The 19,855-nt window shown below is 35.1% G+C and overlaps 2 protein-coding genes across 3 annotated transcripts; both read right to left on the bottom strand.

Annotated features, from left to right (window-relative positions):
- Positions 1-1,059: 1,059 nt before the first annotated feature.
- Positions 1,060-6,491, bottom strand: LOC105257754 (ras-related protein Rab-23). The gene is made up of 6 exons (XM_011268599.3): positions 5,907-6,491; positions 3,246-3,367; positions 2,108-2,270; positions 1,860-1,939; positions 1,587-1,780; positions 1,060-1,502 (listed from the first exon to the last, which is right to left on the bottom strand). Exons 1-6 carry the CDS (start codon positions 5,937-5,939, stop codon positions 1,372-1,374), a joined length of 723 nt encoding a protein of 240 aa, XP_011266901.1. The 5' UTR covers positions 5,940-6,491; the 3' UTR covers positions 1,060-1,371.
- A 1,661-nt stretch (positions 6,492-8,152) lies between these two features.
- LOC105257753 (tyrosine-protein kinase Src42A) lies at positions 8,153-17,002 on the bottom strand. 2 transcript variants are annotated; one of them, XM_011268598.3, is made up of 6 exons: positions 15,540-17,002; positions 14,691-14,812; positions 14,335-14,498; positions 11,655-11,982; positions 10,886-11,221; positions 8,153-10,567 (listed from the first exon to the last, which is right to left on the bottom strand). In XM_011268598.3, the coding sequence occupies exons 1-6, from the start codon at positions 15,890-15,892 to the stop codon at positions 10,359-10,361; spliced, it is 1,512 nt and encodes a 503-aa protein (XP_011266900.1). In that variant the 5' UTR covers positions 15,893-17,002; the 3' UTR covers positions 8,153-10,358. The 2 variants fall into 2 exon arrangements, with proteins under 2 accessions (XP_011266900.1, XP_011266899.1); XM_011268597.2 differs by having other exon boundaries at positions 11,646-11,982; positions 15,540-17,001.
- Positions 17,003-19,855: the final 2,853 nt, after the last annotated feature.

Genomic DNA, 19,855 nt, shown 5'->3' with positions numbered 1-19,855 from the left:
TATCCATGTTTTATTTTTAGCAAAATGTACAAAAATTTTATTTTGTAATATAACAAGTAAAGAAATATAAGAATATATAACACATACATTAGATATATCAAGTAACTTACCATAACAGTTGCCTTAAAAGATTGTAATTTATATTAACTTATTCATGTTTAAATTATATAGTATGTTTCAGAAATGCTTCCTCTTACAAACTTTGTTAAATTTTAATTTCAAATTTTTATAGCTGATTATTATTGATTATTATTGACGATAATAAATAAAGTATTTTTAACAAAATTTAGACATTGAATGATTGAAAATTTTTCAAATGTTAGTGTCTAATCAGTATTCGAAATAATAAAAAAAACGTAAAATTACGTTCATAATAAAATATTTTTCGCTAAATTTACACTAAATGATAAATTTTTCAAAATTTTGCTAATATAGTTTTTTTATACTTTCATGAAGTATAAAAAAAACAAAAGCTATGTCGATAAAAAAAAGAATATTTTTTATTAAATTTAGATTTTAAACGATAAATGTTTCAAATATTTTATTATTGTCAGACTTAGATAATCAATATCTTTGCGCTAATCTGTAAATCACTATTACATTATTGTATAATTATTATCATATATATTATACATGTTATAATTTAATTATAATATATATTTTATATATATATATATATATATATATATATATAATTTATATATTATAAATATTAAATTATTATATAATAACTATATAATATATAATAATTTATAATAATACATAATATTATATATATATATATATATATATATATATATATAATTATTATATAATATTAATTATTAATATTATTATAATTAATATTGTATTAATATTGGCATTACAATTTGACTTCACAGTTTGAGCTTTGAATGCAGAGTGCAATTTAAAAAAATATGATAATTTTTATTCAATATGATAATATATGGCGGTAAATTTACAAATTACGCGTCGTACTCCCATTTGCAATGGAGAATACGTATAAAATTGTACTTAATATTTACGAGTTATTTCTTTCTGTATTTTGTAATCTATTTTATAATCTATATTATTTGGTTCTACAAGATTTGAGTATAATTATTTCTATCGTATATAAATTAAATAATTCCCACAGGTGATATACATACTACTATGTATCCTTTACAGTTGTACCTCTTACCATTTAAAAATCTGATGAGCTTTCGCACTGTTGGACACTGTAAAATCACCCATCCACATGTTTCGCTTATTAAAATAAACTATATATATTTACAAGGCACACACATACCACATATACATCTCCGTGCGATATATCGAGCGCAATGTAACGTAACATTGTATCATACGTGCATACGTACTATGAGAAGAAGGCTATAAGAGTCTACAAGCGTTCTTGACGAAATTTCGTTTCTTATGACTCTTCGTTTTGCCACCCGGTCGGAGGATTATCGTTCCATTACCGGCATTACGGCCGCACATTGATCCATCCGGACTGAACGCACCTGTAAGCAAGGAAAGATGCAACGTCATCCACATTACAGATGAATATTGCGGACTTGTATAAGCGCAATTAAATCTACACGTACTAATGACGGAAGGCGATCTAGGTTCCGCGGAGTACAATCTCAGGTCGTCCTGATAGTCGTCGTCGGAGCGACGCATCTCGTGCAGACATCGCGATGCCAAGTGCCGGAAAACGCTCATCACGCCGATATCCTCCTTTACGGACGTTCGTAGGAGTTTGCAGCCTAAGGCACGGCCGAGCCTCTCGGCTTCGTCCCTGCAACATATATCGAGTGGTTTTCGGTTTATAGATACAAATTTATATCCTTTTTCAAGTTTGATGTACGCGCACTTACGGATCGACCACGCATTGCTCCACGAGATCAATCTTGTTTTGCACCAGGACCGTAGGAATTTCTCCACATTCATTTTCCACCTGCAAAATTTCAGAAAGATTAGAGAGGTATTTTAAAGATCGGCTATTTTTGTTTTAAATAATTCTCTTCGTTTTTTTATGATCCTCTATGTATTAATTTTGATGTTTTCGCGAATTAAATTTTAGGGAGAACTAATTCAGACAAAGCATATTCTTAGAGACTCATACTTTGAGTTTCCACGAGGGGATAGCATCGAAGGAATCCCTGTCGGTGCTCGAGTAAGCGAGGACACAGGCATGAGCACCGCGATAGTAAGCTGCCGTGATAGCGTCAAATTCCTCCTGTCCTGCGGTATCCCACAGCATTAGTCTTACGTCCTCGCCATCGACCCTGTGTACGTTATAAAAAAAAAAAGAAATATATATATATATATATAAAACATATATTTACAAACTTATTATCCATAATATTGCTATTAAAAGTCAATCGATATCGCGTGAAATCTTTTCAATTTTAATTATAGCTTTTAATTATATTACTTTTAATTAAGTTTATAAAAGTTAATTTTATCTCTTAATTAATCTTAGTTTATATTTTTATATTTTTTTATATTTTTAATTTATATTTATATATATATATACAATTTTTCATAAATTTGTAAATTATCATCCAAACTGGTTAGGTTACTGGTATTTTAATTACACGATTCCTAGGAATGTAAAAAATGATTAATGGCATGACGTTGATATTGAAAGATGGATCGCGCGCGCGCACAAACACACGCGACGAGACAAATATTTCCTTCTACATTGACCGACATTACATCGTTGAATATTCGGAGGGGGATAGAGAGAAATATCCCACGGTAGCTCGCGTTGGCATGATTAAAATCGAGTTTTTCTCATGCGCGTCGCGTCTCGAATCTATATACATGTAAGTAGTAATGTCATAATCGACAGCGAATAATCAAATATTGACGAGTAAGCAAATAATATTCGAATCGATTTAATTTATTATCTATATTAGCACACTCGCAGCACGATTATGCCTGAAAATGTTTTTGAAAATATTCGAGAAATACCTGCTTTCAGATTTCCTTTGCGCTCTAAATGTCACGAGTATTCTCCCGTTATTTTTGAAAAGTTTCGAAAATCCATACTTGATTATATGATATGCTTCTATTTTTTTCTCAATGCTCAATGCTCCCAATTGCGTCTCGAAGATTCTCAATTAAATATAATTAATAGATATAATTAATGCAATTTTCTAAATTGAACTTTCAGTTCGCTTTTCGCTCCAAATATCGAGCTTGTTAAATCAAGTAATTTTCAATTAAAATGATTCAATGTGCGAGCGATTACTTACTCGATCTCACGCTCCAGGAAGTCTACGCCGATCGTCTTCTTATAGTCCCTCGTGTATGTACCTTTGCAGAATCTTTGAATCATCGACGACTTCCCCACAGCGCCGTTACCCACTATCACCACCTAAGTAAGAAAAATGTTAGATATTTTTTTTACTTGCGGAAGATATTTCGAGAAAAAAAAGAATGCCAATAAAATCGTAGCAAGGATTATTTTAAATTTAATTAAATAAGTCTTGAGCAATTTTAATGATTTTATTTGTCCGTGAATAAATAAGCATCGACTCAAAGAAATGGATATTCAATTAAGAGTCCAAATATCAAGAATTTAATATTGTAAAAAATTAATGGCGAGTTAATTCGCTTATTTCTTGCAGACTGATCGAGGAATGTGGCCCAAATAATTTCGCCAAATACAACCGTTTATACGACGTGTCGCATAAAAGAAGTGGGTTACATGGATAAAGATGAAGACTATTAAAAAAGAAAACCGGTCGCCGAAAGCAATCTTCGGGCTTCTGCGAGCGGGCGATTTAGGTCTTAAAATTCAAAATGACATGTATGATTCGCATCAGAAACATTTCAAGAATGCTCGTGTTCGAGAATATACATATCTTGAAGTCGAATGCTGATGCGCTAAAAATGATGCCTACATAAGGCACATCAGAAATTTTCACAATGGCATCTTTCTTCCTGATTTAGCTTCAATTCAGTTGTAAACGATTAATCCAGTAATTGCGGAAATGAAGAAAACGCGGGAGGTCTCGTTTCAATAGTATCCCGGAACAATAGTATATCTTTTCTCTAACATTTCTAATTCGAAAATACCACGTGAGTAATTCGCAATGGAAAATTAATTACAAACTAGATAGATGTAAATAGCATATAAATAACGGTGGAACGGCATTCTAACTCGATACTCGTTTGCAAAAAATGTATAAAAAATGTTAAGAATTGAAAAACTGCGAAATGACATCATCCGCGCATTACTTTTCGCGAAGAAAAATCCGAGAGAGCGCTGCGATTAAAAGAACAGTATTTCGGCATTTTCAGAACACCGTGTATAAATATAATAATAATGAAAAAAAGGCGTAAACGTGTAGTCTCTCCGGCGACCGGCGCGATGAAAACGCGAGCAGGTACCGTTACCGGCAATCGAGAGATAAGCAGAGATCACTGGAGCAGCACCAAGCTCGTATGCGCGAGAGATCCTACATGCGCGCGCTTCCCTATTTCTCTTTTTTCTCTTTTCTTTATTTTCTACTACTCTAGCATACCTGCGCGATTGAATAGTTGGATGTAACAGCGTACGCGCGAATATCCCGCAAATGGACCCTTTCCTCTCATTAAATTTCATACTCACGCGTTTTAAATTGCAAGCTCATTTTTCTCCTTACATCGAGTTTCATGTTGTTATATATCTTATCTCTTAATTATATATATTAATATATGTAAATAATTAATATAATTAATTTAATTAATTAATTAAATTAATATAATAAATACATATAATATGTCAATGTGTAATTATACATAATTATATGAAATATTAATATATATATAATTATATGTAATATATATATAAATTTTTGTAATCAATCAGTCATGGCGGCAGATTGTAATTCGCGAGATATCGGGTGCAAAGTTCGAGTCAATTTCCGATAGAGTTGCGAATTTTTTTACGTCCGATTTTTCGCTCATGCTCGATAAATTTTGCGCAGAAAAGGAATCAGATAAGAGATTTTACGAGTGAGAATTTGTGTATAAATGTGACAGCGCCGAATGATTATCTTGTTAGTAAATATCATTAATAGTGTCATTCACACGTGATATCGGATCAAATAAAATAATTCAGAAGATTAACTTTTTCTTCTTCTCATTAAGTAAAAATGTAAGATAATTATACAATGACATTTACATTCGGTTTTGACATTGATAAATATTTACAGCGAAGAGTGAAAAATGAGATAAATAGATTTTCTGAATAATTTGCGTATAAATATGGCGGCGTCGAGTGATTATTTCGTTAATAAATATCACTGATAGTTTCACTCGCACGTGACTATATCTCGGATCAAATAATCCAGAAAATTAAATTAATTTTCCCTCTTTCTCATTGATAAAAATGCACAATTATACAATGACGTTTAAATATGCATTTTAACTTCTCTCTTTCTGTTTTAGATTTTCAAAGTTCAATTCCACTCTTCCCGAAATCGCGTTTAAATTCAAGGAATTCGTACATCGAAGGTCATCCCGTCTAGAGTCTACTACGTCTATTCGCCGAAAGTTGTTCGAGTGAAGCGAATTACTCATCGTTGGACGAGGACCGGACGTTTGAAAAGAAGGTGAATAAAAAACGCGGCGCGGCCGATCCGGCGCGATCGGCGAACTTGGCCTCGCCACTCGTGGAATCGAGTAATGACTCTTCGTAGCGTAACGAAGAGTCGCTTATGGAAAATCACGACGAAATTATGTAAAAATACGTACATTTCTTTTTTTTCGCACTTTTCGCGCGTAGAAACGATATGGAAATGCGTAACCGATACAGATTCCAAGGACGAAGGAGTAAAATGAAGAAGCGCAAGGAGGAGGAGAGCGCGATATGGCTGGAAACTGAAAGGAAATACATAGAGCAGACCGCGGTCGAGTGCCGCGATTACCTTGAGTGATATCTCGAGCTCTTCCTCCCGCATTCTGTGACCGTAAAGACGATTAACATAATATCCCACCGCAACGCGGATCCATGATCCTCTCCAGAGGGATCGATTGGACGTGTGCGTAGGAAAATTCCTTTCCCGAAAACGGCGTGATATTATATGAAGAAACGGAGAAAAAATAAATGAGAGAGAAAGACGAGAGCCTCGCTCGCTTCTCCTCACCACCTCGGTATTCCCGAGTCGATGACTTTGCGCCTCGGCCGAGTCATTATTCACACACAGCTCCGACACGTACGCGGCGTCGGGCCGCGTTTTTCTTTTCCCGTAACTTTCTCGCGAGGAAAAGTCTCACCTCGAAAAAAAAAAATTCCGCGCAAAAGAGAAACGAAACGGAACGTGGATCCACGTCTCGCGGATAGAGAGATAGAGGCGAGTTTTCTTCGCGACACACGAATGCCAGGGAATCGAAACAGAACAGAAGAGAACAGAACGGAACGGAGCACGCACGCATGCACGCAAGCATGCACGCACGCCAGGCATGCACGCACGCACGCACGCACGAATGCGCGCCGCTGACCACCACTGGCCGACTGAACGGCACACCTGTGTATGGCAGGAGACACCTGTCGCCGACGCGCGCCTGTAGGCCTGGTGATTTTACATGTGTGCCTAGTGAATGTCGTCGTCGGGTGCGAGACACTAGAACAGCCATGTCCAACTCCTCCAAGAGTTCCGCTCTCTTCCCTCGTGTTGCTACGCGCGAGAGAATCTTTTCAAATTTTATTCCCCTCTAAAAAAAAGATGAAATTTATTATTATTATTGTATGTTAGAGACGATTAAATCTTGGGATCAAAAGTTGAAAATTCTTCTGCAACGTATCTTTACACACAACAAGATTTTATATATAGAAAGAGTCTCATTTTAACGTAAACATATTCTACAAAAGAATGTTTCCTTGAAAATTCTTAGAAAAGAGACGTTTTTAAATTAAAGTATAAAAACTCTCTGTTCAAGATTCAAAACTTTCTTTTTCAAATAACTCTTTAATGTTGACGAAATTTTTCTAGAATAAATGTGTGAATCTCGATGGCCTTTTCGGGCCATCTTCAAGATTATATATTATAAATAATCAAAATCTATTATATAATTAAAATCTTATACTTTTACAACTATATTCAGAGACAGATACAAGTACAAAAGGTTGATATTTGCATCTGTTATTTGGATGTATTAAAATTTTGCGTTTTTGGATACAATTATAGAAGCGTAAGATAGATTTTAGTTATTTACAATTAAGTTTCTGAAAAAGGCTCGAAAAGGAATAAAATGTTTAAAATAAAGACAACTAATAATTTGTTCCTCTAAATTTGACTCTTTGTTTTCGCTTATATTATTTTTTATTTTTACTTTCTCGTGTTACTAATTTATATTTTCTAAAATTTTTCTCCAACACAGTTTTTGTAGAATATCAAGTTTATTTATGAAAAATTCAGTTGTTTCCACTAAAACGAGACATCTGGTATAAACTGTTATCTGGAATAATCCTTATCTTACACAAGTTTCGATATCTGACAATCGGAATTCGAATGATCTCATTTTCGTAAACAAAACTGTTGCGTTTATTTTGTCGATTATTTCTCTTATACATCTAACATATTTTTATTTTCACTCGCCACAGGTTTCTATTATACATAATTATTGGAAACGAAATCACCCCTTTCTCTTCTCCCATTATAAGAAAAAATTTTTGTCCGGATAAAGATTAACAAGTAGCTCCAGTAAACTTTCATCCGTTTTGTGCTTGTAATCGTTGCATTTCTTAATTTTATATATATATATGTATATATATATATATATATATATATATATATATATATAGTAATTTTATATATATATTATATATTAATATAATATAATATATAATTATATATATAATATATATATTAATATATATATAGTCTCTTTATCTTAATTAGTTCTTAATATAGTGTCGTTACAAATGATAACTCTGGATAATTTTCTGCATACAGTCTGGCGATATATGAAAATTTTTAAATTTCTCAAAGTGAACAATTATATGATTCAATCCGTTTTGTTACAATTTTCTTACAAATAATGTATTTTCTCCTTGACTAATTTAAAAATTTTTTTTCTACAACTTAGAGTAGTACTTATTGAAGGAAATCATATTTTCTACGACAAAATTGATATGAGAAGTGATAACAATATTATAAAAATTTATCGTATGATTAATGATACCGCCTGTGAGCACACCTCTTTGAAATTCAATTTGGTACTATTAACACAGCTCTGACCTCTTCAGAACAGAAGATGCATGTGTATAGAGTGTTTAATAAGAGATCTGCATCAAATCTCCGAGGCATATTCTCTGACGAAATTTGAATCGACTTTTCTAGAGTAGTTCTAGAATATTTTTACTAGCACATTATTTTGACATTTTATTGTTAAGATACTTTATTAAAATGCAACTTTTAAACCACAAAGAGAATCTTCACAATAAAATTTTTACTGCAATAAAAATCGACTTAAAATTCGTCGTAGAATGTATAGGCGAAAGGAATGGCGATGACTTTTTGGCACATTCCATACATATCTTTGTATGTGTATATGTGTGTGTGTGTAGGGCGCACGCGTGCGCACATGTATTAAAAGAGAGTAAGGTATTGCTAAAATATCTATATATAATTTTACATTATTTACCATTATAGATGCATACATATATGAAGTATATTTAATATCCACTTACTTTTATTCGCATAATAATTATTACTTTTAATTATTCGAGTCACGCATTCGTTAACGTGAAAAATCGCGCGATAAATGAGTATAATAAAACGTTTAAACACGATATATAAAAATATATAAAAATGATAAATTCGAGATAACACACATGGATAGCCGAATAATGATCAATTCTTTGCGGTCTGAAGCCAGCCGGTGGCATATTTCCCCTTAGTCTATTACATTCGCATGATGTGCAACTGGTTCATTTTCAATGTACAAAAATTAATAAATATAATAAATGTATAATATTTAATATATTTCGGGAAAATAAACAAATGATATAAAACCGGAAGAATCTAAACTCTTGTTGTAACAAACTATTTGCGATAAACTACGTTTATTTCTTATATAAACAGACAATTGTGTTGTGTCATCCAAGTATTTAGCATAATTCTACAGTTGATCTGATGCGAGTGTGATAATATAAAAAAAAATCATACTATACCTTCAAACGGGTAACCCGTGTGCCAGGAATATCCCGGCTTGAGACCACAAAAGATTAACAATGTGATGTAAATACATTTTCTTTTCGGAATACTTAAAAAATATTTGACAATATACTGATTCTCCACGTTTTCATAGCAAACATTCCCGATACACAGATATTTGAATGTGCATTTGCAGATGCATATTCTCTCGCGTACTTCCGGAAAGTGATCTTATACGTTACAAGTAACAAGTGTACTTTAGAAAACGTTAGCTGGCAGTTAGCTGAGTCAGTACTAATCGTTTCGTGACAAATAGACGAAAGAGCATAACGTCGTTCGACGCAGTCGCCGCAAGGACACAGTCTTCCGCATTCTCTTGGACGGACCGGTTAATAAATTCCCAATCTTCGCACATACATGCAAGCGCGAGATTATTTCGTCGGCGAAACTTTCGTATATCCGTTTCATAAAGATTCGTCGTAATAAATTCCGAATCGTCACGTTCGAGCGAGAAGGAATGATAAAGTTGTGCATCCGTGGTCCGTCATTTTGTCCTTTTAATTGTCGGTAGTTTTATCAAAAGATTGACTCTTGATCATCTCTTCGTAATGCATACGGGAATTGTAATACGGAAAGTATACAATATCGTACACATGAATATATTACATCGCTACTATTGCCGATTGCGCGGCATCATCATTCGGAATTGTCATCTCTACCCGAATGATCGAGGTCGCTACCTCACATTAACTGACACTTATAAACGATTTTACAAAGGCCATTTAACGTCTATGTGTGTATAACATTCTTACTGCGGTTTAAAACGATATCTAAAACCTCGTCGTCGCGCTCCTGATAGAGCATATCAAAATGCCAATGTATACGTCAAGTCATATAAGTAAAAATATACAAATATTAATCTTCGAGAGTTTATGGCAGATACAATGGGCGAAGACGAGAATGTAAAAAAAAAAAGAAAAAAAACAGAAAAGATAGAGAAAAAGAAAAAAATTATATTAAATAAAATCATACTATCATTTATCGTCCACAAAATAATCAAGATCCTTCGAGTATAAAAGTCACGATATTTTTTCAAAAAACTTGCGTCGCAAATAGATCAATGAAGATCATAATGATCGCCATCGATATAACAACATCGATCGCCGCTTTTAAAAAATAGGGTAATATAAAGGAAGAATCATTTTTGCGAAGAAATGTCCTTTAATACGCAGACGCTTCTTTGTATTCAGAACCTTCCATGGTAAAGAAGTCTTCGAGTTTCCACTGAAGTGTCTCGAACGTCGGTCTCTTCATAGGATCTTTGTTCCAGCATTCCAACATGATATTATAAAGCGTCTCAGGACAATTGGGTGGATTTGGCATTCTATAACCGTGCTCCACTTGATGAAGAACTTCAGCATTTGTCATACCTGAAGAAAAAAAAAACATGTTTACATTTTATTAACTTGACCTCATGATGCCAGGATCTTCAAAATTATAAATTGAGAAATGAGATGCAATTTTTATGATGATTTTATAAACTGATATTTTCTGAATTCTCGAGCATTCTCTTTGTAACAGATCTGAATATCACTAAATCTTAGAAATCTTAGAAAGTTTATATCTTTCATTTGTCTTTTTCTTTTAAATTAATCCAATTTTAAATTCAACTTTGTACAAATTCATTTACGTTACACAATTTCATGAAAAATGTATAGAGAAAAGAATGCTTAGGGCAGAGGACTCACCTGGATAAGGTATTCTGCCATACGTGACCAATTCGGTAAGGAGAATACCAAACGACCATACGTCAGATTTAATACTAAATTTGCTGTAATTGGCGGCTTCAGGCGCGGTCCACTTGATGGGGAAGCGTGCTCCTATTCTAGCCTCGTACTCATCTTCTTTAATAAGTCTAGCCAAGCCAAAGTCTGCGATTTTAACAACGTTTCCGTCTGCTACGAGAACGTTACGAGCAGCTAAATCTCGATGGATGTAATTCTGCGACTCCAAGTATGCCATACCAGCAGCTATTTGCGCGGCCATGTCGATCAGTTGTTGCAATTTTATACTTCTACCCTTTCCTAAAAAGTAAAATAAATTTATACATAATTGCGCTATAACGATAATCCAATAGAAAGACGTGACTATATATAAGTACTAGCTTTATCGATTTTGCAGTAATATTTTGGGACGGCACATTGCAGAATTAATGAAATATGCATTATATTAAAAAAAAAACGATGAGAAATAGATTTGTTCTCTTTAGAGGTAGTATTTTTCGAAGCTTTTTTTAAAGCTTTTTAATAAAGCTCGAATTTCTTTAGCAAGAATATTTCTAAAGAATAAGATGTTTAAAATCATCGATAATTTTTGAATAACATTACCTCACAGACTTTCTTGATTACAATTTAAGAATTTGCAAAGAGTTGCTCAAACTTTGTCATTTTGAATGACAACATTTAGTGAGAGTCAGTGAAAGACTCAATGAGGAAGTCAAATACGTACCTTGCATACCTTGTAGGTATTCCAGTAAACTGCCATTCCTCATCAGTTCCGTGATAATGTAGATCGGCTCCTCCATCGTACACACAGCATACAATTGAATCAACTTGGCGTGTCGGAGCTTTTTCATGATTTGCGCCTCGGCGAGGAAGTCTTTCGGGTCCATGGTACCCGGCTTGAGCGTTTTTATCGCCACTGGCGTGGTGTTGTTCCACAAACCTTCCCAGACTTCGCCAAATTGTCCCTGGCCCAATTTTCTCAGGAATTTTAGCGACGAACGATCAATCTCCCATTGGTCCCGTGTACGGTGACTCAGGCCCTCCGTTACGGGTTTCTCAACCTGTCGAGCAAAGCCAAATCGAGAATAAGCCGTTATTGAAACAGGGAACTCTGAAACTCAATTGTGCAATTGGCATTTGTATCTTATCAGCTGTTTTTAATGTGACGAGAGAGTTCTCGGTCTTTCCGTCTCCTTTTTAGATAAGAAAAAATCTATGCCAAGCATATATAAAGGATAATTCTACGCACACTGTAAAAAGAAAAAAGAGCACTAGCGCTTAACTCTTTTGCCTTCGCGAATACAAACCCATGTTTCTCCGTGCTCTGCAATTCTGTCAAGTAACAGTCAAAATCCCGGATATGAATAAATACGATCGCAAAATCGTTCCAACAATAAAGAGATATACGTTTTAGAGAAATGAAGAAAAAGACGAAGAGAGAGGAAAATGAAATAGTGAACGATATAATGATAATATGCAGAATGTCTCAAATATGTTGCGTGGCTAAGAAGCACGTTGTTATTTACGCGAATCGCATCAGAAACACGTATATACATACTTTCGGAGTGAAATCGATAAATTTTGCCAGTAATTTTGCCAGTATTTTTACACTACACATCGGTCATTATAAAATTAAAGCATAAAAATATATATAACTTGGACTAAGTAAAATAAACTTTCTCGATAAAAGTCGAATTGATTCATGATGTACATAAATTTGTTTGCTTAAAATTATTTTCCAAACACGCTGACAAAGTTTGCCGATCGCTACAACATACCCTGTATAATTTAAACGTAATAGCATGCTAGTTTACGTTTGCTTCTCAAATAAGAGATACGTGTACGCAAACGCTTTTGGGACATCCTGTATATAGATATAGATTTCGAGCACACACATACATTCGAGCTGACTCGCTTTTACATCAGAGATTGATTGTATACATGTATGTTTAAAAAAAAGATCTCGTATGTAAATTGTTATTCACAGGCGAGAGAGCGACGTTTTGCATTGGAAGAAAAGGCCGTCGTTTCTTTCGTGTGTGCTGCCAATCTCAATTCTGAATATTTACCTATACATTGCACCTCTCGCGAGGTGTCACTAGGATGCTAAGTGAATTGTGATAACTTGTTGTAAATATATGAAATTACATCGAATGTGTACAGAGAGCTTTTACACGATATCAGATATCTCTAAGTGAATGACAATCTACTGCTTCTGAAACATAATCCCGTATAAAACGGGCTTGTGCTTGTATGTACAGGCCAGACGCAATTAAATGGAGAAGCGTTTTTAAAAAGTCGAGAAAAAGAACAGAATCAAAAAACGATGTATTATGGCATATATTAGGACATTCAATTTACCAAGAAAATCCATCGGGAGGAAGGGCAAGCAATAAACAGACAAACAAACACAATCTATTCAGACACATTAAACTTTTGTAAATAAATTAGTTTATCAGTGCTTCTCAAAAATCTCTGATATATATATATCTCTCTCTTTCTTTTTTTCTAATATACAAATTTAAAAATTACATTTCATTTTTATCGTGTTATTAAATCTCATTTACTCGCGATTATTCAAAATCGAAGAAACTGAATTCGAGAATCACAGATAGTAATAGATGTTCCTGACGTATAATCGATATTGGAGAAACGTTTCTTTATATAAAATGTGTTATATCTTTAAATACTTCGTTTCAAAGTATCGCCAGTAATAACAATAATGAAAGACTGTAGAAAAATAATAATGAAAAGAATGGCAAAAATATATCAATCTTAATATTAATAATAATAATAATAATATACAGTTGATCGTGATTATTATCATAATCGAAAAGGGGGGGAGGGGACGAGCAAATATCGATCGTATTGTTGCTTTTGCAAAAATTGTTGGAGCTTAGACAGTTTGTATAATGTCATTATTATATAAGTAATGAATATAAAAAAAGATTTATCGAGATTTGCCTATAATAAAAGATCTCGGCTTTTAATTTCCGCTTCGATTTGTATGCGTGTGCGTGTGCGTGTATGTGTGCATTTAAAAAAAAGATTTCAGTCACAATTTAAAGTCGCATTGTGTGCTGCTCTTGTTGCACGTTTTAACCAAGACTTATCTAATATCTATCGATTCGACGATTCCCGCTCAATATCAGTGAATTCCAAAGTTGGCTCTTTCATGAAAGCGCGTTTAACGTTACATAAATTCAATTCATCGTTTCTTTATCGATAAAGACTTGCCTAACTCGGCAATAAATGATGCTCTCGCTACCACAGCCGAATGTACGATGTTTATAAACGCAAAGTCCTGTCTAAACTCCTCCTCCGTTCTCGTAACTCATCATTATTCATCAATTGTCGATGTTGCACCGAGAGACTCGATCGTGTGTGATGATCGGCTACTTGTTGAAACTTACTTGCACACAGGGCTTGCACAGATTAACGCACAGGCCGTCCGCATCCTTGCTGTAGTGCTCCACGAGATCCTGCAGATTCCTGAAAGTGGTTCGCCTGGCGATGAAGAAGCCACCCTCGTCCAATTGGCGGATACGATAATGCTTCACCGTGTCACCGTCTCGCACTGCAACGCAAACAATCACCGATACATCCCACTCTAGCGCTTTAAACGACCATCTCGCAATTTTCTAGTAGAGATCGCGCGCTACTTTTCACGTTCCCGACTCAATTATTATTCATTTATGCGATATCGTAGCGGTCATCCATTATGATACGACCGGCAGTTTCTATTATCGTTATCCTCGAATGACGTTACCTGAAAGGGAGTAATCGTTGTGTCGGCTCTCGGAATCTCTTATCAGAAACGCGCCATGATCGTTTTCCGGTAGAAGCAATTTTTTCTCGGCCTCAATTCGCTTAATCTTCCTGAAATACCATCTGCAAATGCAAATTAGCATTATGACATTTGTGAACCTGTCTCTCTCCTTCCTCTTAATCGCTAGCAATTCTCGATTGCGCGAGTCACCATTTTTAAAGACATTATTTGCAAAAGAATCATAGCAATACGATCAAACTTTCGGGGTTTCTGTTTGTCGACTGTAATAAAATATTAACCGCACAGAGAAAAATATCATTCTACTGCCAAGAAAAGCGATTACTCAGTTTATTTTTCTCTTTTTAAGTAATAGTTTTCTTCAACAAAGAATATATTCTTGATAATAGTCTTTAAATAAACTCATCGCAAGTGTTAGAAAATCTCATTATCATGTACTCAAAAGAAGAATTTATTTTCTCTTCAAGAATATTGTAAAATTGCATGAAAGAAAAATCAAACTTACTTTACGTCAACTCTTATAGTAAGCAAATTTTTGTTTTAATTTAATATTCTTGACTAAAATACTGCACTTACTAAAATTCAGAATATATTCCATAAAATTTAAATTCAATTTTTGTGATGAACTTATGATATATTTGCGGATATACAAACTAATGATACTTAAAATAAATAATATTTACTTGAATACAATATACATTCTTCTCTGTGCGTATACATAGTTACCGCGCACGCAACATGCGTATTAGTTTTAAAAATGATCTCCGTGCTACGCGAAGATAAAACGTTATCGCCTAAAGTGATTTAATTGAGGCTGCCAACGAGACTCACGGTTCCGCCTCGATCGACTTGAGTTTGGCGACGTAGTTACTAGGAATGTAGCCCTCCTGCCTGGTCCTCTTGCTCTTGGCGAGCCACCAGTCGCCCTGGGTATCATTGATTATCTCCAAGTGCTCCCCTTTCCTGAAGCTCAGATCTTCGTCCGTGCGAGCGTCGTAATCGTAGAGAGCGACGAATATCTTTGCGGTGGCGATGTCCGTATCCGGGATCTGCGGGATCGGCCTGATGGGATCGGGCGGCGGGGTCGGCACCGGATTCACCTGCGACGCGACCGCCTCGATGGGGTTGACGATCCTGTCCGGTTTATCGTTCTCCTCGATCGGGTTGCTGCAGCAGTTCCCCATGTTTGATTCGTCCTTGTCCCTATCCCGAGACTACGCGATCCTGCGAAGGTGATTTCTTGCCCACGATACACGTCGTCGTTCGCATTTAACGACGCGAGCGAAATCGCCGCACCAAGACTCGCACCAGGGAACGCGTTACAGTTCGAAGCTAAGTCTCTAGGCGTCGAACGGTCGAGAGGTATCGAGAGAGTCCAGACTTGTTCAGTCACCGTCGTAGATCGATCCGCGTGTCGGGCATCTCCAACGAGGGATCTACGAAACACAGCGGCAGGATTCGTAAGACCAGGGTACCATAACTGCGAGACGTATGTCAGCTGTGTCGTCCCGATGACAACAGAGCGCGGGGCCGCGGGGCAGGCCGCGAGATCGTCGGTCGGTTGTCGCGAAGGGGGATGAGCCGCGATGACGAAAGGATCACATCCGCGAGGAGAGGCCCCGAGGCGGTGCCGCACATTCTCCGGATATCCTGGACTCCTGGCGCGTCCTGTCGCGAGGCTGATGCATCGCCAGGGGCAGATTGCACGCGCGCACGTTTATTATATTCGGTCGGGAGAAAGAGGACTCTAGACGCGGACTCTTCCGAGCTCCGGAGTGTCTTCAACAGTAGGGTAGATTACGTGCAGTGTCCGACAATCCGGCTTGTGGAACGCGAGACAGATCGGCCCCTCTCACCGCGAGCTTAGAAAGTAGGCGAGTCGCCAGGCGCCATTGCAGGGCGAATAGTCACGGATCCGTCAAAAGCCCAGCGTGCGTGTCCCGCGGGTGTGTGTGTATGTGTGCGCGCGCGCGCGCGCGTTGCCTTCTCATACGCGACACACGCCCAATTCCCAGTCCGTGCTGGATCCGACAGACGATGTTGTTACGTTATCGCGAGCGTCCCGTAAAGACGAGATCTGTCGTTAGCCTTATTATCATTCGCGCCTCGTGCATTCCCGAAACGCGACAGACACGTCGCGCGAGACCTCGGTGCGTAGCGATAACACGTGGAAGTTTCCACATTCGAATCCCCAGGTCGCACAAACACACGCGTATCGGTGTCAGCTCGCGACTAGCGGAGAAAGCCACACGATTGCAGGACTGGACAGGACTGATCAGGAATCAGGACAGCGCTGCGAGTCAGATGCGCTTCTCGAGTCTCGGGGCCCACGTGGCGCGTCCCCCGGCGGACCTTGGAACTAACAATCGCGAAACGCGCACTCGATAAAAGGATTCGTTTGGCCTCCAAGGGTTTTCAAACTCTATGGCCGGTATTCATAGTCCGATCTTATATTTAAGATTGTCTTAAGTCTGGTCCGAGGTTGACTTAAGACCTCATTTAACCAATCAAATAGCTGCGTAGCATTCCAAATAATATCATACAAGTACTAACTGGTTAAAAAGATATTAAATATAATTTAATAAAGTTAGCCATGTATCTGTCACAAGGCGAAATTCTCTGCCAAAAGTTAATCATTTCGATTAACAAAATTCGGAATATTTCAGTAAAAACGCAATAAATATTAAAAAATACATCTCTTCACCGTAGCTATCAAATTGTAATATTCTACGCAATTTTTCAAAATACACCAAACAAAATGGATATTCGTCAATATTGATTTTCAGCTACTTTTTGCTGGGATTGTACATACAAAACATCCTTAATATAATTATAATTAATAATATTCACGTATCTAGCTTGCTCATGTAAAATGCAGAGGCTAAAGCTCGTATCAAACTACGCAAAAATAGAAGATTGGAATTTGATTCATCAGAACAAGAGAATTTAAAATTTCTCTCTTCTGACTGATTGAATTTTAATCTTCAATCTTTCAATCTTTCATTATACGTATATTTTTATACGCTAAGTAAATTTATCTAGATATACGTTTATAATCGCATAATGTGCATAGAAAAATCAACCAATCCTGGCCGATGAAAAAAACAATATGGCGTCCATTACATTTTATTATATTTGTTTGATTCATTTCTCTATCATATGTATTCTGCGGTTGTATATACAGGTTTGCCTATTTATTGGTTTTTATTTTCGCTGTCACTAGACAAATAGAATACGCGCATGAGACATTTGAAATTTTCAAAAACGATTATATAAATCAACAATATTTTAATAGCAATGTTTAATAGCATTTTGTTATAAAATGATGAATACTTTATAAAATATTTTATGTATTCGAATGTATCAAAATATAATGTAATAATGTAATATATTATATTTCATAAATCATCTCTCGATTTTTCGATAATTCATCTTTTTTATATGCAAAATAATGCAACAAATTAATTTATATAGTAATTTATATTTCAATTTGTTAAAAAAAAAAATTGTATATGCATTTCATTGATCGTAAAATTTTGATTCGGTTGAGCAACTGTCTATATTTTTCTTCAAGCCTTTTTTATGTTGAACCTAATTATCTAAATAGAAATTCAATTTTCTTTTTTATATTCTAGCTAAAATTATAAATTTAAAAATATTATAAATCTAAAATAAATTTAAAAATATTATATTATAAAAGAAATGTGAAAAGAAACACATCGAAGTAAAAACTTCTCGATTAAAAGAAATCGTATAGGAGGTAACTGTAAGCACTTAAGGTATTCAAGGTATGTTACACAATCTATTGTTTTCCATGCATATCGTTTGATGTATTTGCTTACTTCTCTGTGAACTTGACTAACAAGATCTCGACCAAGCCAGAAAAATACAGCTAAAATCGATTACAATCACCGCAAAATGGTCGTCTATTTTACGGGGTGATGCGAGAAAAGATAGATAGGTCTTAGAGCGTCGAAATGTCGACAAGTTTTATCAATAATAAAGGAGTAACAAATATGTCGTATTTGGAAAATTATCTTATTAAATAATGTTTCTCTTCTTCATCTTTTGTTGCTAATTTTTTTTGTTTTTTACTATTAATAAAACTTTCGTTGTCGCCCAAACATACATATAGAGAAAGAGACACGAAGGCACCGGGCTACTTTTCATGCATCACCCTGTACAAATTATGTACAACGTGTGTGTTATACGGCAGTGATATATATTTATATCTATACATATCCTTGCCATTCACTAATATATGTTCTACGATACGCGCTGCTTGAAACTTTTTTTCCTACGAATCCCGCGTCAGGACTTTTGTTCCTCGAGTAAACTTTAACGGTCGATTTACCACAACGATTAATCTTGACATTCTACTTTATTTGTCAAAAAGGAAACATCGACAAAATGTATTGAACAACGCTTACAATCGTTTTCGTTAAAGCGAGGAATGTGATCCGTCCTCACCGTCATCCTGTACAATATCTCTAAAAGACACGCATGTCTAGCGAAACGAGCTGGCGGATTGCAAAAAAGATTGCATGAATTTCACTTTTGTCATCATCGATCCATTATAGAGATCTATTATACACGACGTAATCTTTCTCAGGAATAAAAAAAAGAATGCGCGAGATAAAATCATTGTTTGATTGTGTTTTGCAAACTCGATATCGATGTTGCGATATAATTAAAACAATTTATTTATATTTCTCTGCTCTCAAAAAAAAATCGAAACCTATTTCTTTTCATTTTATTAATGAAACCTTATGAACGAAAACACGTAAATTACACGTAATATCGCATTCATTTTATAAAACAAAAAATAAAATAAAATAAAAAAAATAAAATGAATTTTGATCATGTAAAAAACTCTCTTTTACTCTCTTAAGAGAAAAATTGATAAAATTTTTAAAATATTATGTTTTAAAATATATATATATATATATTTCTCTCTCTTCTAAATATGTATCTCCTTATGAAAGACTTTAGTACATTATTGAAAAAAAAATAAATGTAAAGCTAAGGATTTTTTTACATGGTTAAAATCGTTTGTAAAGAAATTCATTTTTTTTTTAAATATGAGATAAATATGAAATCAAATAAAAAGGAAGGAAATATCGAAGCATCGAAATGTTTTTTATGAC

This window comes from Camponotus floridanus, unplaced genomic scaffold, assembly GCF_003227725.1.
Source record: "Camponotus floridanus strain SB8 unplaced genomic scaffold, Cflo_v7.5 scaffold2, whole genome shotgun sequence".
NCBI lineage: Eukaryota > Metazoa > Arthropoda > Insecta > Hymenoptera > Formicidae > Camponotus > Camponotus floridanus.
This window is presented reverse-complemented; position numbering and strand designations above follow the sequence as displayed.

Excerpts from the sequence above, each read along its gene's own strand:
- LOC105257754 (XM_011268599.3), bottom strand. The coding sequence starts at position 5,939 with ATGCGGGAGGAAGAGCTCGAGATATCACTCAAG. Across the intron at positions 1,781-1,859 it reads GAGCAATGCGTGGTCGATCC|GGACGAAGCCGAGAGGCTCG; the intron begins GTAAGTGCGCGT and ends TATATGTTGCAG. Across the intron at positions 1,503-1,586 it reads TAGATCGCCTTCCGTCATTA|GTGCGTTCAGTCCGGATGGA; the intron begins GTACGTGTAGAT and ends CCTTGCTTACAG.
- LOC105257753 (XM_011268597.2), bottom strand. The coding sequence starts at position 15,892 with ATGGGGAACTGCTGCAGCAACCCGATCGAGGAGAACGATAAACCGGAC. Across the intron at positions 11,222-11,645 it reads ATACCTACAAGGTATGCAAG|GAAAGGGTAGAAGTATAAAA; the intron begins GTACGTATTTGA and ends TTTACTTTTTAG. Across the intron at positions 10,568-10,885 it reads TGGCAGAATACCTTATCCAG|GTATGACAAATGCTGAAGTT; the intron begins GTGAGTCCTCTG and ends TTTTTTCTTCAG.